Source organism: Stylophora pistillata, chromosome 12 (assembly GCF_964205215.1).
Source record: "Stylophora pistillata chromosome 12, jaStyPist1.2, whole genome shotgun sequence".
NCBI lineage: Eukaryota > Metazoa > Cnidaria > Anthozoa > Scleractinia > Pocilloporidae > Stylophora > Stylophora pistillata.
In genome coordinates, this window is record NC_142530.1 from 29,440,418 (window position 1) to 29,468,156 (window position 27,739).

At 38.1% G+C, this 27,739-nt stretch overlaps 2 protein-coding genes, 3 long non-coding RNA genes and 1 pseudogene across 6 annotated transcripts; 3 read left to right on the top strand and 3 right to left on the bottom strand.

Moving 5' to 3' along the window:
* The first annotated feature begins 4,005 nt into the window (after positions 1-4,005).
* LOC148719563 (uncharacterized) lies at positions 4,006-9,929 on the top strand. Its single transcript, XR_015994026.1, has 2 exons — positions 4,006-4,485; positions 8,952-9,929. It is a non-coding gene; the product is annotated as an uncharacterized LOC148719563 (long non-coding RNA).
* LOC148719564 (uncharacterized) lies at positions 4,547-8,277 on the top strand. Its single transcript, XR_015994027.1, has 2 exons — positions 4,547-5,201; positions 6,677-8,277. It is a non-coding gene; the product is annotated as an uncharacterized LOC148719564 (long non-coding RNA).
* A 650-nt stretch (positions 9,930-10,579) lies between the features above and the next one.
* On the bottom strand, positions 10,580-16,842 carry LOC148719565 (uncharacterized; annotated as a pseudogene). Its single transcript, XR_015994015.1, has 11 exons — positions 16,740-16,842; positions 16,514-16,548; positions 16,186-16,308; positions 15,239-15,381; positions 14,852-14,906; positions 13,600-13,803; positions 13,334-13,404; positions 12,617-12,800; positions 12,041-12,154; positions 11,476-11,656; positions 10,580-10,991 (listed from the first exon to the last, which is right to left on the bottom strand). The product of XR_015994015.1 is annotated as an uncharacterized LOC148719565 (transcript).
* A 1,142-nt stretch (positions 16,843-17,984) lies between these two features.
* Positions 17,985-20,429, top strand: LOC148719566 (uncharacterized). Its single transcript, XR_015993911.1, has 2 exons — positions 17,985-18,290; positions 19,081-20,429. It is a non-coding gene; the product is annotated as an uncharacterized LOC148719566 (long non-coding RNA).
* On the bottom strand, positions 18,426-20,429 carry LOC148719567 (maternal protein exuperantia-like). Its single transcript, XM_088740785.1, has 2 exons — positions 20,165-20,429; positions 18,426-19,625 (listed from the first exon to the last, which is right to left on the bottom strand). Exons 1-2 carry the CDS (start codon positions 20,427-20,429, stop codon positions 18,829-18,831), a joined length of 1,062 nt encoding a protein of 353 aa, XP_088596911.1. The 3' UTR covers positions 18,426-18,828.
* A 1,688-nt stretch (positions 20,430-22,117) lies between these two features.
* LOC148719568 (uncharacterized) lies at positions 22,118-27,687 on the bottom strand. Its single transcript, XM_088740126.1, has 9 exons — positions 27,665-27,687; positions 27,503-27,566; positions 26,801-26,904; positions 26,397-26,463; positions 26,126-26,269; positions 24,896-24,972; positions 23,582-23,614; positions 23,295-23,343; positions 22,118-22,494 (listed from the first exon to the last, which is right to left on the bottom strand). The coding sequence occupies exons 1-9, from the start codon at positions 27,685-27,687 to the stop codon at positions 22,384-22,386; spliced, it is 672 nt and encodes a 223-aa protein (XP_088596252.1). The 3' UTR covers positions 22,118-22,383.
* Between the last annotated feature and the right edge of the window lie 52 nt (positions 27,688-27,739).

The window sequence follows — 27,739 nt, forward strand, 5'->3', positions numbered from 1 at the left end:
TCACACAATGAGTGAACAGCATCACTTAGGGCACACAATCCATTATCCAGCATATCTTTGGTACCAACTGATTGGGATATACTGGCAGCCATGCAAAGAGCACTAGCTTTTTTTAAGGGCTGCAAGAAAACAATTCATTCATTGAATGAATAAAGGGGGTAAGATTCTGATGGGAAACTGTTGTAAATTAAAATAGTAAATAGTCTTTATTTCACTGATAAAATACATATCAAGTGTTACATATAAAGTGTCATGGGCTAAAATGTGTATTAATTACTTACAGCTAAGTTATGCTTAAAACCAAGTCTATTAATAAAAGCATTTTTAAAACGCTCAGTATTACAAAGCGGATATAAATTATTGGCTTAACTTGCCTAAGCCTAAGGGTAGCAGAGTTAATCCTGCCAAGGGAGTGGTGCAATGGAAGATGTTCCCACACGCTTAATTTTTTGAAGATACCCATATGTTGTGCTGCATCAGATGGGGCAGATGGGGGGGGGGGAGTTATAAGTACATATAATTTGGTTTCATCAGCTGAGTTGATAATGTACATGCCAATCGGATGCTGAAAACAATTTCTGAAGCTGATGTTTCAAGTATTAACCCTTCACCATTTGCTCTGATAAAGGGCTTAACCTTGGAATATCAGCTTTAGAAATTCTTTGCTGCGGCCAATTAATATTTATTAACCCAGTTGATACAACCAAATTATCTTGTAATAACCTCCAACAATGCAGAACCTACATTATTCATTACACCACTGATAACAAAGGCAAGGATCCTCACTGTATAAAATTTACCAGTCGAGATAAAAAAGACCTGACAGGAGAAAATCATTCTTTTCTGTTGAGTGATAGCCTTTTCCTTCAAATACTTAAATCTCTTAAAACTGCTGTCATTTCTTATACCGAAACATTTTTTTAACATTTCCATTGCCATGGTCATGTTGTGACAGGACTGCATGAACAGTTAATTGCCTGTGGGAAATCCAAATCGTCACCAATGAAAGTACGTAGCAGGTTTCACCTGTTTTAAAAGCCCAAACATTTCAGCGGTGATAGGCAAGTAATGATATGTCTCTTCAGGATTAATAAGACGGTCCAGGTCAACCTAGAACATAAAAAAAAAATTCAGTGAGAATAACATTCATGCAAGATTAAATGTATTGTATACAGTGGGAGATGCAGTAACCCAATGGTTACCGTATTTCTTCACCTATAAGCCGATCTCGGCTATAAGCCGAGACCCTGACTTTCAGGGTCTTTACGCTACACTCAAGCTGCCCAAAAAAAAAGGTAAAACCATCGGCTATAAGCCGAGAGCGAAATTATTGATTGTAACTGGCCATTTGAGCAAGCGAACCTCACGGAAAACATAAGAAATTGACTCACTAAACACAAAACCTAATGAATTACAATAAACACAAAAGAAAAAAAGCGAACCAATCAAGAGATATGAATATCAATTGATCCAACGAACTGTATAAATACTACCACGCGACAACAGATTAACCACAACAACAATAATAATCTCAGTTAAACGTTTCAAAGTATCAATCTATCGAGTATACCTTTCGTCGCTGTCACTTTTTATCATCATGCCTAAAGCACGCCGTTCCTCGTATAGTATGGCTTTCAAGATAAAAGTTATCGCGGAAGCTGAAGCGGTAGAAAACAACTCGGAAATCGCTCGAGAATATGGACTAAGCGAGTCCATGGTACGACGCTGGAGAAGAGACCAGGCGACTATTCTTTCCGGAGAGCTGAAGATGTCTGCAAAACGTGCGACGATGGGCCGTTTCACTCCGAAATATCCCGAACTAGACCAGCAAGTGATGGAGTGGTTTTCACAGCAAAGAGAACAAGGTTGGTATTTACTTTTCTGTCTAAAATTTTAAGAGTTTTTGAAGAGTTGAATGATATCGTCTTTCAGTGCGTGGGAAACAGAGACTTTGATTGGTCAGAAATATGTTGTTGTCATGACAATTTCATAACATGTCACGAAAAGAGTGCTGCAGTCACGAATCTACGGTTATCTCGCAGCAAAATAAGATTGTTATTTTATTTTTCGTAGGTATTGCGGTGAGTGGATTGATCCTTCGCCTTAAAGCTAAAGAGCTCTCCGATGATCCTGCTTTCAAAGCTTCCCGTGGATGGTACGAGAAATGGAAACGACGCCACTCGGTCAGCATGCGAACCAAAACAACTCTGGCCCAGCGATTGCCCGCCGATCTCGAAGAGAACATTGTGTGCTTTCATCGCTTCGTCATTGCAGCAAGAAGACGCGCCGACTACCCTTTATCCCGCATCTACAACATGGATGAGACACCCATGCGTTTTGAGCTGCCATCGAACCGAACACTGGAATTCAGTGGAAGCCGAACAGTGCCAGTAAAATCTTGCGGAGCGGAAAAGCGGAGCTTCACCGTCGTTCTTGCTGTTGCTGCCGATGGAGCAAAGGTGCCACCGAAAGTCATCTTCAAAGGCGTCCGTACACCGAGAGATCTGGTTGTGCCGCATCCTCTTCGTGTTTCCTTCCATAAGAAAGGGTGGATGGATGAACAGGGCATCCGAGAATGGATTCGACAGAGTTTGCCCCGTGCCGAGCGTTCCCTTTTGGTGTGGGACTCATTCCGAGCTCACTTGACCGATTCCGTGAAAGATGACCTGAAGCAGCGAAACATTGACGTCGCAGTTATCCCTGGTGGCCTAACCCCGGTTGTACAGCCCTTGGATAAGTGCCTAAACAAGCCATTTAAAGATAATGTGCGCCGAAAGTACTTGGCGTGGATGACATCTGGGCCATTTGAGTTTACCCCAGCTGGGAAGAAGAAGGCGCCAAGCAGAAATCTTGTCCTCAGGTGGATCAAGGAAGCATGGGCAGAGATACCCGAAGAGATGGTTGTCAAATCCTTCAAGACCTGCGGTATTTCCAATGCCTTGGACGGAACAGAGGACGACGTGGTCTACTCTGAGGAAACCCCAGAAGTAGATGATGAATACATAGAAGAGAACGAGTTCGACACAGACAGCGAAAACGAAACGGATGGCGAGTAAACCATTGGGTTGAAAGCCCTTGCACGTATCCGTCAAACGGCTCCTTTAGGAGCCACCAATTTCATAAAAGTGAATAACCAATATTCAGAAGTTATTTTTGTTGTGTTTTATTACTTCTGCTTCATTGCTAACTTGACTACAAGCCGGGGGGGTAAAGTTATTCAGCAACTGTATATTTTTAAAATGTAAAACCCTCGGCTATAAGCCGAACCCCGTTCTCCGTGAAAAATCTCCCAAAATTTTGGGTCGAAAACTGAAAAAATCGCTCGGCTTATAGGTGAAGAAATACGGTAGTATGCTGTACTGCGGGTCAAGAGGTCTGGGTCTGAGAACTGGCTGGGTCATTTTGCTGTGTCCACTTGGGCAAAACACAGCTTTCTTTTCTATCACGTGCCTCTCTGTAACCAGGAGTACAGATGAAAAGCCTGCCAAGTGATAAAATGCTGGGGGAAGGGGATAACCTTGCAATGGACTAGCATCCCATCTTGGGGGAGTAGTAATACGCCTAGTTGCTTAGCCCTTTAACTCCCAGAAATGATTTAAACATGTATCTTCTCCCTTTAAAGCCCATACATGATTCAACAGGTAATGAGAATACTTGAACTTATCATGTAGAAGTTGTTCTCTTGATCTAACACCAAATTCTTATAACTTATTTACAAGGAAATGTGTAGCAGCTAGACACCTTCCTACAGGATTTAGCCTTGGTAACTTGAAAGAAAGAAAATTTTATTTTGAAATTGAAGGTTCTTTTATCAAAATAAGCAGTATTGCTTCATTTTAGCTGTTTTTGATCGCTCGGTTGTGAGGATTTTGCACTTTTTCGGACAGTTCCGTTGTTAGCTTGAAGTGCGGAACTATTCTCCAAAAAAAAAATCATGTTCTACTATCAAACTTTTTTTATTCTTCAAATATGTTCTTTATTAGATTGTTCAAAGCAAATACCTGAAAAAAGAATCGGGTGTCACCGTGCTTGTTTCCTCACAGACTGCAGTGAAAGGTGGACATGGTTTACAGATCGTAGTGACAGGGCAGAATAACCTCTGCGCATGTGCGAGATGTCATTACAACAAGATCAAAAATTTCGGCGCGTACGTGATGCGTGGTTCTTTCCTGTTCAGTTGAATAACAACAAGAAAGGATCTGAAAATCTTCTATTATTTTTGCACCTAAACACAAATATCTCCTTTTTATGCTTTGGAAATTGAAAATTTGAACAATCCGAAGTTTTTCCCCAAAGAAATGCCGAGAAATACGAGAAAACTTGTCGTTAGCGCGGTAAATATTCTGAGCTTTGGAGACGACTTTTGATTCAACCGCCACGACGCGTTCTTCGTTTCGATTTACACTCGTCTGCTTCGTTTGAGAAAGAAATGATGTTTGGGAGACATTGATGGCAACATGAGAGTTTGGAAAAGTGTCGCTAGAGGTGAGTATTACGATCTTAGTTTGTTTTGTAATCAAAACGGCACCTTTCTTGCGCTAGTCGTACGTTAATATTTAAGTGAATACAAACGCTGTGTGTTATACCATCCCAGATGACACCGCGGAAATACGTTTTTTAGGGCACGATACAGTATTTTACTGGTCAGCGGACACCTCAACGAATCCACGAAATGCCGGTAACTTTTACAATGTTTTTCGCCGTCAGTCAAATCGACAGCGTAAAAAGTCAAAACTTAGAAAGAATACTGTAAACTTAGCTTTGAAACTCGGCTCACCTTTTGGATAGTTTTAAAGCTCAATTATATAATTTGCCAAAGCCGAACTGAAGTTGCACACGATATGAAATTGTTGTTTTTCGCTGGCGGCTCCGTGGCAACTAAGGTTTGTTGTTTATAAAAGAGCTTATGCATCAAGGCTAACAATGAGACGATTTTTGAATGGTTGAGGCGGTGATCCGAGGACGCTGCACTATCAGGTCTGTAAAGCAGTGGCTTGAGCCGTATAAATCGGCATGTCAACGGCATTTCGGTCAGATTCGCCGAAAAGAAGACAACACATGCCCGTGTAGCACGGCCACCCTATCCCCACTAGTTACTGTATGTATCATAGTTGGCCAAAAAACCTATGACTGTACCATGCATAGGACTGAAGCCCCCAAAAGTACAAAGACTGGCTCAACTAGAGGAAGAATAAACCGAGGTATGCTTTAAGTACAAAATGCTCATTATAATGATAATAAAGAAGTTTTCACTTTCCACCTTAGTTTGTAATTTTTTTTTTCTGAGAAGCTGCAATTTTATTTCTGAGCAATAGTTTTACTTTCCCAACAAGTATTTCTCATCACAATTATGAATAATTTGTAGTATGTCTTTATTTTAAGCTGCTTTTCCCTCACTAATCATTTTATTTTATTTATTTTTGCTTTTTCTTTTCTTTCTTTACTAACTTAATGCCATCTGCAACATAAAATGTACTGAGCTAACAGAATACTTCTTCTTTATTTAGCTCCCTGATTCACAAAGTAACATTACCATATTGGTACTACTAGAAAACAAATTTTTAAGAAACAAAACTACTGTAAGGTAAAATAATTATTATAATATAATTTAATCTATGTGAATAAAGCACTGCATTGTCTTTTCTCGTATTGCACCAGCCTTGAATGAATCAACTATCTTCTAAACTTGATTTCTTATATTCATAAGCTGCCTGAGTTATAAACAAAGAACTCTTGTTGGTGTTTATGGAGGTGTAAAGAACATAATGATTATGATGATTAATCTTCCAAATTAGAAATGTCAGAGGGAAATTATCAGAAGTATTTTCTGAAGTCGAACAAATGAAGTTAAAAAATGTTCAGGAGCAAATTGATTAGATTAAGTCAGCTGTTAATTCCCAGTTAACAGTAAGTCATGAGGAGTAACCAAAAGCTTGTAATTAGCCTGTGTACTGCTGTGCCCATCTAGTCAAATAAAAATCAGGGATGGGATATCCCCAAACATGAGCAATGATAGCACCACGCAGATGTCCTTTTCCCAACTTATTACAGTTCTACTGACAACAATCATTCACTTGACTCTGATGATGACTTCCGCACAGGTTGTCGAAACGTCAGTCACTGCCACCAACAACAGTCCTTCTCAGGACTACACTCACCCGGACGATCAGACTACACCTTCACATGTTACCCCCGGGTTCAAACCATTTACTGCACACAGTAACAAGCCGTAACAAGGCGTCACAAGTAGTAACTGGCCGTTACACACCGTCACAGATCATCACAAGCCAGTTAACCGATATCTTTAAACGAAAAGCGAAAAATACACTGAGATACTGGAGAAAATCGAAGCTGAATGAATTGTGTCAAGATGAAATGTTTGAGTTTCTTTCGGCCAAAATTTGCCGGAGCTGGTCTTCCGAAAAATTTGCGAAACTTGCAACTTGCGAGTTTTCTTCCACTTTATTTTTTCTTATGGTAGGAATCGGACCTAAAAGGTCAATGTACATGTTGTACTTTTTTTTTTTTCTTTTTGATAAATTTATTTAAAGCATTTTATTACATTTCCATAATACTTTTGTTGAAAAAACTAGTGACAATAAACGAATTTACTTTCGTTTATTGTAACTATTTTATAATTTACTCTAAATTGATTTCTATTTATTTTTTTCAACAGGACCCGCATTGATAGCAGTTTTATTTCCTAAATTGAAGCAGCAATCCTGTATAAATATGTTTAAATTACCGTATTTATTCGCCTATAAGCCGATCTCGGCTATAAGCCGAGACCCTAAACTTCTTCATGTCAGCAGCTTTGCATTGAAATAAAAAATAAACAAAAAACATTCGGCTATAAGCCGAGACCTAATAATTGCAAAGTACTCCACGCGTGTCGTTAACTGAGATGAATTAACATAAACCGAAAACAAAAGGAGCTTCCCCCTCGGGAAACATGTAACCAAAAAGTAGGTTATTTACTCAGTTGTTATTGGTCGTTTAATTGAAAGTAACAACAAATCACAGATAAGTTGAATTTAATGTGTAAATAAATAGAACCATGCGTGACATAACAAAACATTCACCTGAGTTCAGAATCCTGTCTCAAACAATCGCTCTCTTTCAAAGTTATCGTAATCGATCATCATGCCGAAAGTTCGTCGTTCTTCATACAACTTAGCGTTCAAACTAAAAGTCGTTGCTGAAGCAGAGGCCGTCGAGAACAACTCCGACATCGCTAGAGATTACGGAATCAGTGAATCGATGGTGCGTCGCTGGCGAAAAGATTAAGCGAACCTGTTTTATGGTGAGCTTAAAATGTCAGCAAAGCGAAAGACGATGGGCTGCCTTTGGCCAAAGTATCCTGAATTGGATCAAACACTACTGGACTGGTTTTCAGAGCAGGGGAGTCAAGGTAGGTCTTTCGCTTCTTTAAACAATGAAAAGCTTCGATCAACTGATATCTGTCAGATCGTGTTGCAATGTTTACAGAAACCGTGGGAATGACCGCTTCTGATTGGCCAGTTTTTCATGTCGTCAAAACAAGTCAAACAATTGATCTCTGTTATCTTATACAGGAATTGCCGTAAGCGGATTAATTCTACGGCTAAAGGCAAAGGAGTTGAGCAGTGATCCAGACTTCAAAGCCTCACTGGGTTGCTACCAGAGATGGAAAAAGCGCCATTCCATCAGCCTTCGCACTAGGACAACCCTGGCCCAGCGACTCCCACAAGATCTGGAAGAAAAGATCATCCAGTTCCATCAGTTCGTGATCGCACTTTGGCAGCGGTATGGCCATTCGCTCTCCAGGCTGTTCAATATGGATGAAACTCCTATGCGATTCGAGCTTCCGTCGAGCAGAACCAACAATGATTTACATGTACCTACCCTTCGTGATCTCGGAAATTTGTGTTTGTTGATAATCGCTCGGCTTACAGTCGAATAAACATTGAATTTCGAATCTTGTTAAGCACCCTTAAATATTTTTTGGCGAAAATACACGGCTACAAGCCGAACCCCCTTCCTTGGCGAGAATTTACTTGTTCTCAGTTTGATTTGTTGGAAAAATCGCTCGGCTTATAGGCGAACAAATACGGTATTATTAGTATCATTATTATTATGAAAAAAACAACTAGACACACGCACAAACACCCGTAGAGATAGAAAAATATTAAGCTGAAAGCCATACACAAATCTTCTACAGAAAATACAGTTACCCAGTATATAAGACAGGAATTGTGCCTTTGAGACGTACACAAAATAATAAAACTGCGAGCTCCACTTTTAGGCGTGGCTAGATCGATATATTAAGTCGTAAGGACTTTACACACCTTGACAGGTTGTAACATGTCGAAATTTATCCTTTATCAGTACCATGACTTATCCTATAGCCCTTTAGAGTAGCTTAGAAGTTGACAAGAATAATTGTGAAGAAAAGACTAAGTTCTTTTATGATAGTGTTTAATCGTGACAGTATTTGGTTGTGACAGTCGGCACCCTCAATTAGTCCTTTATTACTGGAATAAGCTCCCAACATTCCTCACCCTAACCCTCTTCAAATAAGCACCCACTTTGATTAAGCCACGCAAGTTCTAAAAATTTGATAAAGCTTCCAGTGGCTCGTTTTCTCGAAAGGCTCGTTAACTTTTGGGTCGAAATCAACTTTTCAAATCGAACTAATATGCAAGTAACACCTTGTACAGACATCCATACAGTTATTAGTCACAATTTTTCGGCTTTATGTGTTACTACCATTTTTATGATGACGTGCTTCGCTGCGAGCTCCGCTATAAAGACTAACGAGCGTGGGTCCTGACCAACAAGCGACTCCATTTTGTTGCATTAACGGACAATTTTTTCACGTAAGATAAAAAGCTATCGAAACTTTTATAATAATAATATTAATAATAATAATGATAATAATAATAACAATATATTATTATCAATATAATTAGTGGACAAGGCGCGCAAGATGGTAACACTACTGGAGATGAGCTGCCCATGGACCACAAAGACGAGGAGAAGATCATGAAGTACGCCCCGCTTCTTCTAGAGCTCAAGAGACAGTACCCGGGTTTTAATATCATTCAGTACAACATAATCATCGATGTCCTGGGAGGGTACTCAAAAGACCTCAAGAAGAGCGTCAGGGAGCTTGTTGGATCAGAAAGGAGTACAGCAGTGTTAGGTAGAATGCAGAAGTCTGTAGTCAGCAGTTCACTCAAGATCTTTGAAAGTCATGAGTTGAAGACTTCATCTTAGCCATATGTTATTTTGTTGAGTTTTTAAGACATTAGGAACTAGCCACTAGGGCTTTTTTTTTTAGAAGTTTTTTTTTTATCATTTTGTATAAGTTTTTCTTTTTTGGGGGGGGGGGGTACATATGTAAATTCTAAACTTGTTAGCTGGCCAGGTCCAAGACGCCCAGCTTTCGTGTATAAGAGTTCTGGCATCCAGACATTTTAACTGCCACATAATATATATATATATATAGACGTATTTTATTATTTCATGTTTTTTATTTATTTCTTTATTTACGTTCTCAAAGTTTAGGAAGATTTTAATCCTACGTGCAGCCTGGGTTATGTTTATCGCCCCAGTCCCCAGTCTTTGTATGATCTTATGGCAACATAACCTTTTAAAACTGTCGGATATTAATAATATTTTATTCAACTACATATCCGCTCAAACCTATGATACACGCAACAGATTTGAAAAAGTGAACCACGAGGCTATACCTATGAAAGGTCCCCTAACTAAACTGTAAAAACACGGATAAAAAAATCATTAGTGCAGGAGAAAAATGACATCATTAGGAATAATATTTTGATGAAATTTTATACAACAACAACAACAACTTTATTAGGTACTTCCATAAGTAGTACATGGCATTATCTAAGTAAGAATAAGTAAGAATAAATATTTAACATCAATTCGTCTTAACAGAACTTCTTGTCTGATATTCATTATTTGGAATATAAAAGCAGAAATGAGTCTACAATAAATGATGACAATTAGTGTTGTTTTCCACACAATGGCAAGTGGGATTCATAGTTAAATCAGGCAAGGTCATAACATGCAGATACTAAGCAAAGTGGCAGCTACGTAGAAACGCGAGCTGAGTAATAATAAGAATCATTGCCACCAAAACTATTCGATTATTTGGTGCACTGCTCCTTCCCAACAGTGTCCAGGAAACAGGTTCTTCCACTTGAAGTGTCTAAAGTTGACAAGAGTCCCAAAAGAAAATCCATGGTGAGTGCAGTGGAAGGGGATAAGAGAGATGGATTTATCTCAAGATTGCACTTTAAACCCATGAATACCGATCACATACCAATTCACCAAAATTATCTCTAAATTACCACAGAACAAGTAGATTAAGGCATTCTTTTCTCTTGCATGATTACTTTATTCATCCACACAACCTTTTCTCCTAACTATCTATTGATAATCACTGTTTGTCATGTTTGAGAATGAAGGGAAACTGGGCTATTAGCAATATAGTAATTTGGTTCCTTCATTAGCTGTCAATTTGCCTCATCTTTACAGAGCTTTCTTATTAAACTGGTTGTCAAAAGACATGTTTTAAGGAAAAGGCAAAGTGTAATGAGGTTTGCATAATATAGAAGTGAATATACATGTTGAATCACATATGATTACAGAAACGGGAAAGCCAAACAAAGGTCTGCTCTGCTGCCATAGTGTTAACATTTGGTAACTCCTCCTTCAGTTGGGCTGGATTGTACTTTGTCTTGCACTGTGGATCTCTATGGTTCTTGAGGTGCAAACTATCTATGAGTGTTTATTCCAGACCACATTTTGTCAAATGGTGGTGGTTAAGTGGCAATGGTTTGGACGCAGCTTTCATGCCATCAACATGACACATGTTGTCGTATGCCAAGTATATATCACCCCAAGAAGATGGTCATAAGGCCTTCAAAACGATTAAGAGCCAATTAATTATTATCAAAAATGCTTGTGATGGACTCTCCACCCTGTTGGCATGAAATAAATATATAACCCTTCATAAGAAAACATTAAATAAAATTGATACCTCTGGTTTAACTTAATGGAGAGTCTAGCATATTAGATAACAAAATTCTCATGACTCATTTCAATAATCATAGGCATGGCTAAACCTACACTGAGGTCCAATTTTACATGTTTAACTGTATAAGTACAGGTAAGAGAAATGTACACCTGAGTTAAAGTACATAAAATGCAAACTCTGCTTGACTGGCTCAAAGATGAATCAAATCAACTCTGCAAATTAAGTCAAAGCAGTAGCAACATTTTTAATGTGATACTGTTTGCGTCTATTTATCTTTAACTTGACAATCGATCTGCAGATATTATCATTAAAAAGAAAATTGTCCGGGGAAACATGACTCAAATCATACATATATATGTAAGCGGAAAGGGCAACATTTCAAAACAGCTATATATATAGTGAAAGAAGATTAACCAAGGTTCGCATACCGGAAAAGGAGATTCCATTTGTCAATAAATCCACTGCCTTGAACAATAAAAAAATGTCCACGGGACCATTTCTGCAGGCGTTTTTTTTCACCAGTTTCTTTATTACAAGATGTTGGTGTTTCCTCTGCACAGTCAGCTAGTAATGCAGCCGAGGTAGGTTGAGATAAAATCTCTTCATTTCCTGTTGTGTGAGCAAGAAAAAATGAGTTTTTTTTCTTTTGGCACTTCAAATGTAACTAAAAGCTAATGAAACATGGTATGGTAGCATATCATAAAAAGGCAAACCTATTTATATGATTTCAGAACCATTATGCAGCCCTTAACCTACAATGTGGAATATGTTTGACATCAACAGGCTCAGGGAGAAGTCAAAGATAACAGGAGTCATGCACTTAAAAACGACACACTAAAAACAAAATTTTTTCAATTAAAGCTGCATTGCTTTCAAACTTGTCATGGGTGATGCCTTTACAATTTCAGAAACATTTCAGCTGTACAAAAAGTTAAATATGCACAATTGGAAATGAATAGGCAAACTTATGGAGGGCCTAGGGGATAGGTTTACCTTGGGATAACACTGCTGATTGACCTACAGGTGTACTTGTAGTATCCAAAATGGAGTCTACCACAGATTCTACCTTTTTAGTTTCATCAGTGGTTAGGGTGATATTGTCGGCAACTGAGAAGTAAAAAATACGAATAAGTATATGAATAAGTGAGTGCTCGCATTTTAACTGGAAGGAAGTAGTGCTAAAAAGCACTGCCCAGAATTGAAATTGCATACAGCAATTACCAGACATGAGAGTGAAATAACATGTACTGACCAATATCAACATGATCCTCTAGCTAAGAAGATTGCTCACACAAATACTTTGGGAAACTTTCAACTTGAGTCATCTGATACTCAACCTCTTCTATCAGTTAGCAAGTGCAATTATTTGCACCATCTGGCAACCCACATATCAAAAGGGTAACATGTCGGATCTTTTATCGAAACATATTTTTGATTTTTCATTTGGTATAGCAGGAAAAGATGAAAATGGTTGCACAAGAAAATTAAGGAACATCTATTCATCCTTCATGCGAAGTTGATGACATGAAGAAATGAATCGTAAACATCCGAATGTAAATCACCACTTACCTTCAACAGCACTTGCATCCTTTAAAACACCACAATGTTTTAAAAAGCCTCTAATATCAGAAGGAATACTTGGATGCCTGGAGGAAAGAAAATCTAAATGTTACTGGCAAAATGCCATTCCATGGACATGGGCAGCAGTGCAGACATCAGGATAATTTACCAGGGGAAGTCCATTGATAACATTCTAATGAAAAAATGTTAAAAAAAAGGAGATTCAACAGTAATGACCAAATGATTATTATTAAATTGTCAAATGTTTTAAAAAGTGTGCCATTCTCAAATATAAGGGCTCCATAGCGAACATAACTGAAATCACATTCAGTGGAAGCACATTCATAATATCAGAATCCATTAGAGTCCAAACTGATTCATCCAAACCTTGACCCCATCAGATTTTTTTCACACTGGTCCTTCAAAATTTTATGCATCTATGAAATTTATTGTTATTTTTAAATAGCAACAAAACAAATGCAGTTCAATAAGAAAGTGAACATAGTAATTTACAACAAATTTTAAACTATGAATGTGATGTATTTTCTTTTAAAAGAAAAGTGAAAAAGCTTAAAGAAGAGAAAAAAATATGATAATCAAATGCCCAGAGAGTAATGTAAAACACTTTTTGTTGACCTTTCTCAAAAATATTGAAGGTGGATGAGTGAAAACAAGGATTTCAACTCTTAATGATATGAATCAGAAAATAAACATTAGGGCTTGCACCTTTCTCTTCATCATACAATGTGCGAACATCAACTTCCACTACCCGTCTGCAACCCAAAGCTTACCACATCCTTTCAAAATAATAATGAAAGAGTCATTCCTAATCACAGATTGTATTTATAAATGACTTAGAAAATCCTCCAATCCAATCTGCTATTGGCTCCTCTGGTTTCAGCATTAATAGGAAACTACATTTCATGCAAAATGAAGGTTTGGGAAAAAAACAACTGCAAAAAGAGGGAACAGTTTACATTGCCATTCATCACCTCTAGCATTACAGTCTTCAGTGCAGTCTCCACGAGGATGTGAATAATTTGCCTGGGCTCTAAGCTTGTCAATGTGAGCCATGATTGCCTCTCTGTCAGCATCAACAAACATCATCCACAACATGTCAAGTGCCTTTCTTTCTCTTAGTTCAGCTTCCAGCTCTCCATTCCAGAAAGCATTTGTCACTCTTTTCTCACTTAATCCTGAGGAGAAGAAACACATCTTAATTTTTACAAAGGATTTACAAAATAAAGATACAAAAAGCTTCCTTCTTGAATTTTGGATCTAAAACGAAACTATAGACCCGAAATGGCTGCTAGATTCATATTCTTTTCAGTATTAGTCGGTTTCCTTTTTTTTGCTTTTTTTTATAGGGCATCCTCGGCCACGGTCAGTGCAATGGCCAAACAACTATACTTAACAAAGCCGAAGTGCAATGGTTTTGCCAAGTAACGCCTGAAGGAGGGTACAACAGTACACCAAATTCGCCCAGGAATTCAACTAATGGCCCCCCGAGGATTGTAGTGTATTAAACAAATCATAGCACGAATTTTACGTGGTAAGTGCAGGGATAAACACCACAAGTGATATTTCAAAATACAAATGTGTAAACGTGTATTTGCAGAACTAGTTTTCCTCTTTAACAAGTGCAGTCATAGGGGCTTCGTCCACCGGGAGCAGTTCTCGACCACAAGAGTGTGCAAGATTGCAAGTAAACAACGCGTTATTACTACTCATTGTGGTTTCAAATTATCTTTAAAAGCCCACGTTAGAAAAAGAAGCTTTTGATCACCTAGTTTTTCCCTAAATGTAGTCAAGCGGGGCTTTTTCTAATGCTAATTAATTCAAGTACTTTACATTCATTATCTTCACGAAAACTATGAGCGCCTTTTAGTTTTGGTGGCCATCTGCAGGGTGGCCGACGCAACTGCGAGAAATTAATGAGATATTTAGAAGAGAATTTAAATCACAAATAAAAGAGGCCAAATAAAGTTTACATTTCAAAGATAGCTTTATCACTCGACCTTAATTATGGAAAGAAATGGCCGATTTGGGCCCTATATACAAATAAAATTTAAACTATATTCCAATAGCCGTAATGCGCCACCTACCTTCGCGTCCCCTCGACCTGCTCAAATTATAGAGTAGCTGTAAACTCCAAACTCGACAGGACGAAAAATAACAGTTACCTTTTGGAAATAATTGCTTTTATTTATATTCATGGCCCCATACTGGAATGGTACCACTTACCTGAATTAAGTCCATGGACTTCGTTAAAGGCGACTGCAAAGCCACTAAACGAGACCTAAGAATGACAACTTCCAAATTAAAAAACAAAGTCAACTAAAAGGAGTTGTGTCCAATAATTATCAACAAAAACAATAATAAATAACAGATTATAGAGAAAGACTTACGTTCACAAAAACAAGGTAACGAACAAATGGTTAACCGGCTGTACATTTAGATGGTAACGAACAGAGGTGTACATTTCGAGATTTAATTCAGTTTCACGCGGGGTCACGCTAATGCTCGCGAAAATTTAAACGACTATTGACTGGCCATTCAACAGTATTAAACGGCTCTATGTGCAAAAAGGAATTATAACAAAATTTCCGGAAACATTCAACAAGAACTTACGCAAAGGAAATTTGCCATTTTAAAAGAGACTTGTCCACAAAACACACATCCGAAACTTCAACAGCACTCCTTTCTTCTCCGGACAAATGCCATCCCATCCGTGGATTTATACCATGCCAGATATATTTTTCGTGCAACCCAGCCTAATCCAGGTGAAATACAATCATACAATAGCTAAAGCGACGCTAAACGAGGCTTTTATACGCGCACAACGTAACCACATCCGTAACTAAAAAAATTCGCAACAAAGAAATCAAAGTACTTCGTAAACAAATTCGACTTAGGCTAAATGAATCCTTTGAGTATCCTTAAAAGTCAGTCTGATGAATGAGTCAAGTTCAGTCAATCGTTTGAGTATCCTTAACAGTCTGACGAGTGAGTCAAGCCCAGTCTACCCTCTGTTGTGACGGCTGTGACGGCTGTGACGGCTGTGACGGCGTCACACGCTCAAAGAACGAAATCGTACAGAATATATCGGGCATCAGATGTCGAAGTATGCACTCGATATTACGCTTATTTTCGGTTGTTTTTATGTGTTTGATATCACCAAAACGGAAATTCATACTTGGAAAGGGAGAAAAAATAACATAGAATGGGGTAATTCAAGATTTAATGAGATTTTGAAGTTATAAGCATATAAGATGCAATGAATATATGAAGTTCATATATTTTGCACTGCGGTATTAGATACGTATGATGTGCGATCCTCGCAGTAGATAGCGCTATTTATGCAATAGCGAAAATCAGACCTGAAAAAAAAAATCAGGCCTGTACGGGACTCGATCCACTGACCTCTGCGATACTAGTGCAGCGCTCTACCAGTTGAGGTAGATTCCACAAGTCTCTCTTTGCAGCAATAGAGCTGTGAATTTGACATGTTAACAACTATTATTATAATTGTTATTTTATTTTTTATTTTTATTATTACTTACCTGGTTAGTAATTACCTTTTGACTAGATCAACACAAACATCAGCTTCCATAGCTTTTGACGAGCCTTCCCAGTTGAGCCTGCAGTTGTGCATGCGAGAGTTTTTCGACTGTCTGTTGGCAGTTTCACTTGTTGCACACCTTTACAAAAGACATTATGAGTAAAGGTCCTGGGTAACACTTTCAAGAGGAGACAAATATGGGTGCTGTCATATGTTGAATGATTCTGTACTTTTTGGTCAAATTGAAAAAAAAAAACATCGCTCTTGTTGTTTACAACAAGGTGCTAGTAGACAAAATATATTTCTATACATTACTTCCTTGACCTTGAACCATAGCAAATCACCTTGCCAGTTTTTAGGCCAACCATGGAGCCAACACCTAGTGGTGAAAGTAAGGATATATTTTATTTATTTATTAATTATTTAGTTCATTAACTTTGACCATTGGCTGACACCAAAACTGTCAGTAAGCTAAAGAACAATCCAGAGAAAAAAACAGCAGCTTTCTAAGAAAATGCATAACCAAATGCACCCTTTTTAATTCTTTCAGACGTTGAATTTGCAGTGTACCTCTCAGGCTGTTGTGGGCTTTTCCCCTTTTTTGCCATCCCATGTCATATGACGCTCCTATCTCCACATTTTCCTTTTCACTATCATCTTTCCACATGTTTCTTTCGCTTTCCAAACTTTTCAGACATGATTCCTTGGCCAACTTTTCAACTTGGAGCCCCACTTCCCTCTCGCGAGCCTTCAGCGTGGACTCTCCAAGTGATGGTATATTGATGGATGATAACTACTCGTTTACGTGGGTAGGATCTATGCCTGCGTGTAGCATCCCTGTAAATATTTCGATTCAACTTATTAACAAATTGGCTAGATGTTAAATGGATGCTGTAATGGTGGAAAACAAGATTTTTAGCCACGTTTAATGTAAATAAACCTGCAGCGAGCTTCGTGTTTACATCAAAGATTGGTCTCCCTCGCGTTGTTCCGGTGCTACGGTGGGTCTTGTTTGTACGACAGGTATTTGTCTCTCCACACTCAGAGTTTGAAGAGGATATGTACAGTGGTGATCCTAACCCAGACACCGGTTCTTTTATGCAGTCGAAGAGCTGTAGAGCTGCCTCACAGGGGGACATTGAATTCCACAACTCGACGGCCGCGAAGTGGAAATCCATTGCAGACTTCCGGATCACGCACATTCTTTTCATTTTCTTGTCTTACCAGAGCATTACCAGAAGCTTTCAGCCGATTTGCGGCATTCTTATTGCAAATAAAAGCTTTCGCTCTGCAAAAGCGGCCCTTGTTTGTTTTTCTCACGCTAGCATGAAGAACGGCCGCCATCTTGGATGTCGCAATGTTATGCGCAAAAAAGGTTGCGCAGTGCAAAACAAGGGAATCGCCTTAAGGTAATTCCCTTGAAATTGTTCTACTATCAAACGTTTTTTGAAACTTGGTATGATTAACATTCATGATATAAACATTAAAAAAATGTAAAAAAAAAATGGGGCCACCGTGCTTGTTTATACGTCGGCAGGCTAATAAAATGGGCTTTTTTTATTGGTTGTGCGTTAAAAATTCGAATCACCTTCCAACAGAATTTAGCCTTGGTTACTTGAAAGAAACAAAATTTTATTTTAAAATTGAAGGTTCCTTTATCAAAATAAGCGGTATTGCTTCATTTTAGCTGTTTTTGATTGCTCGGTTGTGGGGATTTTGCCCTTTTTCGGACAGTTCCGTGGTTAGCTTGAAGTCCTCGCCTTGGCCAAAATACACAAAATACGGAACTATTTTCCAAAAAAAAAAATGTTCTACCGTCAAACTTTTTTTATTCTTCAAATATGTTCTTTATTAGATTGTTCATAGCAAAAACCTGAAAAAAAAAATCGGGTGTCACCGTGCTTGTTTCCTCACAAACTGCCGTAAAAGGTGGACATAGTTTTCAGATAGTAGTCAGGATGAAGAATTTGCACGGAGGGGACTGGGACGAGACAAAATGGTGTCCATCGTGCTCGAAGTATGCACTCGATAATAAGCTTCTTTTCGGTTGTTTTTATGTGTTTGATGTCACCAACACAGAAATTCATACTTGGAAAGGGTGAAAAAATAACAAAAAATGAGGTAAGTCAAGATTTGATGAGATTTTGAAGTTATAAGCATATAGTTGAAACAATTTCGTAGCGCTGGCGTTTTGTTAATTCCAGTGAGCTAGGGTTCGATTTGTTTTGCTTGGGCAATAAAGGTTTGACAAAAAACTTGAAGAAAAGACTGTTGATTCGTATTTATATTTATATTTATCAATTTAATGGCAACATAGTAAACAAAAGAGAGAGAAAAAGGAGAAAAAAAAATGCGATAGGGATAGTCCTTAAAGGAGTCAAGGACCCCATGCTAGACAGACAACCCAAATTCTTTGTATTCTTTGTATGTTGTCTTGTTTGGTTTCCATACACAGCAAAATGTGAATTCTTCACCCATCACTCTAACAGGAGTGATATATACAGTACAATGTAGTATACTCTGAAAAATACGAACTGCACTTTAAAATTTGCTTTTTATACTTCAGAACCACACTCCAATGTCTCACTGGTCCTCATTCTGACTACTACATTTTCCGTGCAAAAATTATTTCAAAACATTAATTGCACAAATCACAATCTTAATTTGCATTATCTGTAAAGTACTGACATATTTGCACCAGCACCCGCTTGTTTGAGGAGACTCTGGGTTTGTTGTCAAACCTCTCCATCAGAACTTGCTTCACCCCTTCTTCCTTGCCTCTTTGGTATACCACTCTCAGGTGAGGGAGACCCAAACCTGAGCTTGCACACTTAATGGCCATTGAGGCTGAAATGTACTTCTTTCTAACTAATGGCTGCAGGGTATTAACCAGAAGTTTCTTTTCTTTTAGGAGCTTCTGATAGGATGCCACCCATGAAACTTTGAAGCTGTGCTTTTGTAGCAGTTTGACATTTAGAAACTTGTTCACCAGCTGGTAAAGTGTTTGCACATCTGCAAGAGCATTGTGAGCTTCATAGGATTTACCCAGAAGACCTTGTACCAGGTTTTCTTGGCTTTGGGATTTCCTTTCAGGAAGCAATTCCCTGAATGCTGAAAGAGGGTCTGTAAAGCCAGAAACTGTTTTAACTAAGTCATCCATGACTCCATTTTTCTCTGCTGCTTGCACCAAGAACCTGGCATCAAAGGATTTGCAATTGTGTGCTACTAAAATGCAAGGCATTCTTGATTTGAGCCACTCAATGAAGGTCTTCAGTGCCACATCAATTGCAACAGCATCAGTTATTGGCTTCCCATCATAAAACAGTATTGCTCTTTGGAAGGTGAGTTTGTTCACAGCAGATGCTTCTGGTGATAGTACATTACGAGGCTTGATATAAATAGAGAACTCATCATTACCATCTGTTGCTGCAATTTGTAGGATTTCAGCATCATTACCTGTTTTAAGATATTGTAATCCAATTAATACTTTACAAAGATATTACAAAGGAAAATGTAATAAAAAGGCTTAGTGCATCTATGCAGGGTATATCTAAAATAAAAATAGCAGTGATTTCTGAACACCTGTCCTGCTAATTTGCATCTGACCTATTTTCTTTACGAACAAGGCATGATAAAACAAAGGAATCTATGGGATGCAAATTAGCAGGACGAGTATTCAGCAATCTAGAAAAATAGCAAAACAATTCCATGATTAAATATAATTATTCTCTAATGTGCAATTCCAAAACACCCTGCTGGGACAAACATGGTTATATTCCAAGGCTGTGCTCTAACAGCGCCCAGTGGCCCCTGGCGCCTTACTTTTCCACTTGGGTGACTCGGAAATTTTAGTTTTTTTTTTATACAAAGCATATGCTGGGCACCCTAGATTTCACAGTTTCAGAGCACTGGGCTCCATTCAATTTTCCTTAGAGCACAGCCTTGTATTCACTTTGTTACTTTTTTGCCAAACTTCACCCTGCAAAGCTAATTACCCCTTCCAGATGTTTCCAAATCAAATATGATTTGATGATAGTCTTTGGTTAACGATACTTTCTCAATCTTTGAGGCTGCAGGTGGTGCTGAAATTTCCTGAGCAGCATCATGTCCATCAAAGCCCATTCCAGAACTATACTGTTGTCCTTCTCTGTTCTCAAGCTGTTTTGTCTTTTTCAACTGCTTCGCTTTCTTCTCAATTCTTTTCTTCTTGTACTCTCTTGTTTTCTGTTTCTGTTTCAAAATTAGTATTTTCTTGTCCATTTTCTTTGCAAACTTTAAAGAATTGCCTGGCTCGACCCAAGGGGAGCTAGCTTCTTGGCATTTGAAGCATAAACCTAAATTGAAGAAGCAAATGGTTTTTATTCACTACAATTTGGTATCTCTTAAAGCTTGTGAAACGGAAAAAGAGGTTGATAGTCCTCTGACACTTATAGCGTTATCCCTTGCAGTTATTAATTTAATTTAGAATACAATCATAAGCACTAACACTATTTTCTAAGAGTTGTGTTCCTCTACAGCTCTTCTTCACAATTACCCCTCTACAGGTAAAATGGTTGGCATTGGGAATTTGTGAGGAGCGAGCTGTGCCAGCATACATGTACACTGTACTTACTACTATGATCTTTTCCAGTGACTGCCTCAACCTTTTGTCCATCAGATCCTTGCCATGGGGAAGGCCTCTGTGTTTGTAGGACGCAGGACTTTTTAAGTAGCCACACCAGTCGCCACAAGAAGAATGGTCACCATGAGCATGGGGCAAAATAGAAATGTTTTCCTCACCTTAAGAAAGTATCAACAGTGGTGCAAAGACTAAAATATAAAGTAAGAAAATTTGGCTAAATTACTTACACTTTCAAATGATCCACAACAAATTAAGTAAAGTTTCTCATTCTTTAAAGTCCGTACAAGCACTGGAAGTGTCTGCTTACTATTGTTTCCCAGTCCTAACTGACCATACAGTCCTAAGTAAAACAAACACCACAAGATACATACCTAAATGTCTTTACAAAATCGGAGACAACTAACCTAAACATCATTAAGGGATTAACATGAGCCAGGTAGTTCTGGAGAGCACAATGTATGTAGAGACAAAAAGTGTCCAACTACATGGATTTGTATTTTATATTCAGCCTAAACCATAAATTAAATCTGAGATCCAATAATACTAGCTTATCACTGGGAGAGTATCGAATTATAACACTGCTTAAAATTCAACACAGGGTTTTGCCCGATTGCCCTTCCCCTGTTAATCTCCAAAGTTCAAATTTCTAAAAAATGCCTTGCAGCCTGTACGTTTCCAAAATGACCACAATACAAACCAATTTGAAACAACATTACAAATTAAAGGAAATTTCTGTGAACTGCTTGACTGTATTTTCATACCTCCTCCAAATGTGAGGATTTGTCCTTGAAAAAAGAAATGATTTAAACAGGGTTGGAAAACATTGCCTCTTCCATTTCCAGTAATAAATAGGTGAGGCCACTGTTCATATATTAAAATTCTAACATGACTCTCAGGCTAGGACGAATCAACCAAAAGCAATTAATCATTCATTGTCCAACCTCTATGTGATATCTTTTGTTTCTTTTCCCCCCTAGCCTCTGAACCAAGTTTGAATTTTTAATGTAACAAAAATGGCTTATTCAAGTGTATGGCTCTTCCTTGATGTGGGCCTTAACAAGTTCTTTCATAGCAACAGTCTTTTGTCTCATAACCCAGCTTAGTAAAACTTAGGTCAAAATATAATATTTGGTCAGGGCACAAAACCCACTAGGTGGGAAACATGGTAAACCATGGCCATCAGTTTCTGTGCTGAAGAATATTACTAGCACTCTGTGTTTCATTTTGTTCAAAAAGAAGTGATACTTATGAAGTTTTTCCTCTTTAATTAAGTTTTTCCACTTTAAATTAATAAGCCTCCATCTAAGCCACCCCCCCCCCCCCCAAAGTCCGTGGAATAAATAAGCTCCCCCCTCCCCCGGGAAGGCTTATTATAGGATTTATGGTATTCAGGTGCAGATTGAATTGACTTTGTAACAAACCAAAGCCAACCTAAGCTGTAAGTACTGCACTGTGTGAATACCCAGCAGCTAGTTTGGTCACTTGATACTGATCAAGTGCTTGCACATGTGTTGGGAGGAGTGCATCTTTAATGCTACCCACTCCTAACTGTCCATGGACTCCCCATCCCCACGACCACACCCGGTGATCTGCTCACAGAGCCATGGAGTGATAATGTCCACACATAACTGCTATACATTTGTTGTCCGATAGCTCGGTAATGTAGACAGGCCTTGTCTGTTGTTTTGTGTCTCCTTGGCCAAACTTTCCTCAAAATAACACAACATTGAGATAGAATAAATATATGAAGTTCATATATTTTGAACTGCAGTATTAGATACGTATGATGCACGATCCTTGCAGTAGATAGCGCTATTTATGCAATAGCGAAAATCAGACCTGAAAAAAATCAGGCCTGTACGGGACTCGAACCACTGATCTCTGCGATACTAGTGCAGCGCTCTACCAATTGAGCTAACAAGCCAACTGGGAGCAGGCCGATAAGTTGGTTCGTAATAAACCCGTGAAAGTGATAAATGAGATAGAATAAATATATGAAGTTCATATATTTTGAACTGCGGTATTAGATACGTCTGATGCACGATCCTCGCAGTAGATAGCGCTATTTATGCAATAGCGAAAATCAGACCTGAAAAAAATTTGCGCTATTGCATAAATAACGCTATCTACTGCCAGGATCGTGCATCATACATATCTAACACCACAGTTCAAAATATATGAACTTCATATATTTATTCTATCTCATTTATCACTTTCACAGGTTTATTACCAGCCAACTTATTGGCTTGCTCCCAGTTGGCTTGTTAGCTGAATTGGTAGAGCGCTGCACTAGTATCGCAGAGGTCAGTGGTTCGAGTCCCGTACAGGCCTGATTTTTTTCAGGTCTGATTTTCGCTATTGCATAAATACCGCTATCTACTGCGAGGATCGTACATCATACGTAACACAACATTGTTAAAAAAAATTATCATGTGAATCAGGAAATTATTTCTAAATGCATTATCTGATTCAAAGATGTTGTGATCAAAGTTGAAAACGACTACCTTAGAAATGGCATTCAGGTAGGGCTCTGCCTTTTTATCCTTCAAGTCCCTATAATATCCATATAAATTATTACTCAGTAAACAGGTAGTGAGATACTTAAACTTATGTAGAGATTGCTATCTTGATCTAACGTAAAATTCTTGTAACTAATTTACAAGGACATGTGTAGCAGTTAGAGGGGAGAATTGACAGTCAGACTTTGGGGTTAAGTTAAAGGGTTAAAATCAAAACGAACATCTTGCAAGGATGCTGATAATATTTGCATTGATAAAGTTGTATTTCTTACCTGTCCATACTTTGATGATGCCCAAGAATACACCTATGTGAGGGAAAACAATCAAATTAATCACTGACGCATACTTCTTGCCAGCTGCCCTCACATCAATGAATCAAACTGTATCACATTGTACTCAGAATAGAGATCATGGTTAATGGTTCCTGCTTAAAATGAAAGCAGTTCTTCTTTTTTTTTCTTACTCATTGTAAATAATTCTTAAGTTTGATAACATTAATATTTAAATTGTTGTAGATATATTTAAATTTGTAAGTCCACATCAGCTTTTTAGCTGCCTTCTTGTACTGACCTACATGAAAAATAAAGTATGTATGTATGTATGTATACAAGTCTGCTAGGAATGTTCAGCCCCACTGCATACTACTCACTTTGAAATTTCAACTCTCTTGCTGAGGTGAATAAGATAAACCTCTTATCTTGATCTTCTTGAGAGCTAGCAACATGTTAATTAACCTATTGACATCCAGTGCACCCATATGCGCCCATGGGGACCCACACCCTTTCTACGCCTTGTGACATCATCACTTTTAACCCTGGAGCATGAATTTGAGCACCTACTTCAACAGGTTGAAAATATCTTACAGACAATACCAGAATGAGTGCAATTGAGTGAAGGAGATTGGAGAAATAGCCAAAAAACCATGTCACTTTGACCTGAAAATCTGCACGAAAATCGTGTTTCATTACCCACCTACCTTTCCAAGCATGTGCTTTGAAAATAATGAGTAGTTTCTGAAAAATCTCTACACCAAAATGAAGCCTACTCAATTTCCAGCAAGTGAGGAGAAACTTCAGGCAAGGAGAGGGGAAAAAAAGGGCAGGAAAAAGAGAGAAAAGTAAAAGTTGTAAGTGGGGCATGACTTTTCAACCCAAAAACTGTCGAAATTTTGCTTTCTGTGCGTGCCTGAGATTTTCAGGCCGCCATTTTGCATTTGGATCGAAAGGCCATCGAGTGCACAAGCTGTCAAGGGGTTTTTGGTAGGTTTGAGCTTTTAAAACAACAACAGTGACCCGAAATCTGCTTGACTAGCTTCAAAACACAGTTTTCCACAAAAGCTGCGGCCATTAATGGGTTAATTATGATTGCTTATCCCATCACTGCAGAGAGGCAACGTATGTTCCTTTCCACAAGCCACTGACAACACATTAATCCTAAAACAATCAACATAATTATACTCAGTCAATCAAAAGGCATTTGCAACTAACATTAAAACAATTCAAATACACCACGAGAAAGATAAAAAATTGTTTTTGAAGCATCTCAAAATGATTTGAAAAACTAAATCTCACTCCAAGAAAACCAACCTGTGCATGTGGAGAATTTTAACTTGAAAAGGAATGGATTTTCCTTCTTCCTCAATTAAATCTCCATGTGACCAAATCTGCAGTAAAGATTCATTGTTTGTTTATACTCCACAAGATCTAATTAATCAGTGCAATAAAGGCAGAACTGGTAAATTCTAGAGCATAGAAAAATGCACTGTGTGAGGTGACCTGGTTTGGCCAGCAAATACCAACCAGACAAAGAAGCTACATTCCTGATCAACCTGTGCCACAGCCTAACAATCTTAGTTCCATTTGATATATTAAAAAAATCCTACATAATGTACCATCCCATTATTAATTGGAAATCATAAGTTTAATCTATCTTGTTCTCTATAAAAAGTGGGAGTCCAATCCTGTGATCACCTATATCTGAATTTACAACTACGTAACAGTAACCTTAGAAAGATGTTACATTTCATCTTAAGTCACAAGTGTGGGGGAAAGAAAAATGTTTAAGTCCCCATGACAAATCCAACCTCAGACCTTGGGACTCGGTGCTCCGATGCTTTAGCACGGAGCCACAGAGACTCTATGGTGATCAGCAAGGCCCATTACAAAGTTCATATAGTTCATTAGTTTTTTTATCGGATATATATTTTTTTCCTTTTTAGTTTTCGGGTTGCGCCTCGCATGGGATTTTGTTTCTGTTTCGGCAATCTTATTTGGTCCTTTTTTTAAATTTCTTTTACTTCTGTATATTCATAACTTATGAGACCAATAAAGTTGATAAACATATATGACATGTGTCCTGCATACTAGATGGTATAGGATCAGCAATATTTTTCAATAATGACACTACAAGCACATAGGCAGTGATGAGTTAACATTTGGCAGACTTTCTTTGTCTAAAATATAACACTCAATTCTTCAGAGATGTTTTTGGCAACACATTGTACCGTATTTATGTATGATCCTCGCAGTAAAGAGCACTATTTTAATAAGCAATAGTGAAAATCACACCTGAAAAAATTCAGGCCTGCATGGGATTTGAACCACTGACCTCTGCGATACTAGTGCAGCACTGTACCAATTGAGCTAACAAGCCAACTGGGAACAGGTCACCAAACTAATTCACCATAAACCCATAAGATGATAAATCAAACTCAATGAATATATGAAATTCATATATTTGAACCGCGGTTGTAGAAACGTATTTATGTACGATCCTCGCAGTAAAGAGCACTATTTAAGCAATAGTGAAATTCCTACCTGAAAAAATTCAGGCCTGTACATTGTACCTTCCTTTTTGTGATCTTCCCCATGTGTAAACATCTCCCGATGAACTAACAACAGCCGTGTGTTGTTGGCCATAGGACAAATGACAGGCTTGAACAGGAACTCCATTGTACTTTCCTATTATGAACAGAAACAGTGATAATGATATCATTACATGGTCTGAATGGAAGATCATCTAAAGTACCATAGAATGTACTTCACTATCAACCACAATTTGAGAGCTTTTATTAATACTTGAAATTACCCTCTTCCTTCCCAGATCATTTTCAGAAGCTTGGTCTCCTCCAGTAATGCACTTAAATGCTGCAACTCTGGACACAGACAACAGAGAAAAGTATCAATTACAATATCCTTTTAATTAGTTATTAAATCTTTTACAGGCATAATTATTCTTATTAACCCTAATTTCAAAGACATCTGCAACATCTTATTTGAAGAAACTGGGCTTGGTTAGATGGCTCCTAACTAATCCAGGATAATTTTTTTGAAAAAATGCCATCTCTCTCAAGGAACTGGAGATGCAAGCTGAAACATGGAAGTAAATTAACCATTTCTGCCGGCAGCTTTCTACTTTTGACATCCCCCAGCCCTCAATATATAAAATTATAAAAAATTTAATAAAGAAGATAAATAACATGGGACACACACCTTGCATCAGCATCCAACTTATCATCTCTGAGATAATTTAAAACCAAAAGACAACATAAAAACAGCTCAATCAGATCATGCAGGGAAGGTTGCTTATGATCCTCCTATATCACCGAAAGTGAACAATTAAAAAACAATAAATAATAAATAATAAATTAGCAATGGACATTCTACTGGGTGGCTCTTCTTGTCCACTGTTCCAATCGAATTGGAACTTGGAATGTTGGTTTTTGCGGAGGGAGGTAAACAGGAGGACCCGGAGGAAACCCCCAGAGCAAGGACGAGAACCAACAGCAAACTCAACCCATATGTGACGCCAAGTCCGGGAATCAAACCCAGGCCACAGTGGTGGGGGGCAAGTGCTCTCACCACTGCGCCATCCCTGCTCCCCTAGGAACAATTCAACATTTATTTTAAAAAGTTTGCAGGAAGTAAGATAAATGGATCTTTTGACTCTTCCTTATCTTGTTCCAGTTTAGTTTATAGTGTTCATAACAACAGTTTATCGTGTCCCCCTTCCCCCCACCCACCCCCCCTGCCAACTCTCATTCACTTCCACTAAAACTTCCATTATAATCACTGAAAAAAAGTTTCATCCTTTGGAGATTTCAATGATTCTCTGTTGGATGTGTGTGGATAAGTTAATTACAATAAATGAAATAATATATTGTCGAAGAAAAAAAAAACATAACTCATGCAGACCTGTCTGAAACTGGCAGTACTTTCAAGAGAAATCACTGAGCTGATTGAGCTTCCAGATACAGTCCTGAAATTAAATGAAAGTGAAACATCCTTATGAATGTAAACCCTTATCAAATTACCACAATAACCACCATCACCATCACAATCTTAAACCATTCATACCTGTATTTCACAACTGCTAACATCTGATAGTAGTATGCATTACAACTGATTCATGGTATATATAGTGTAAATCAT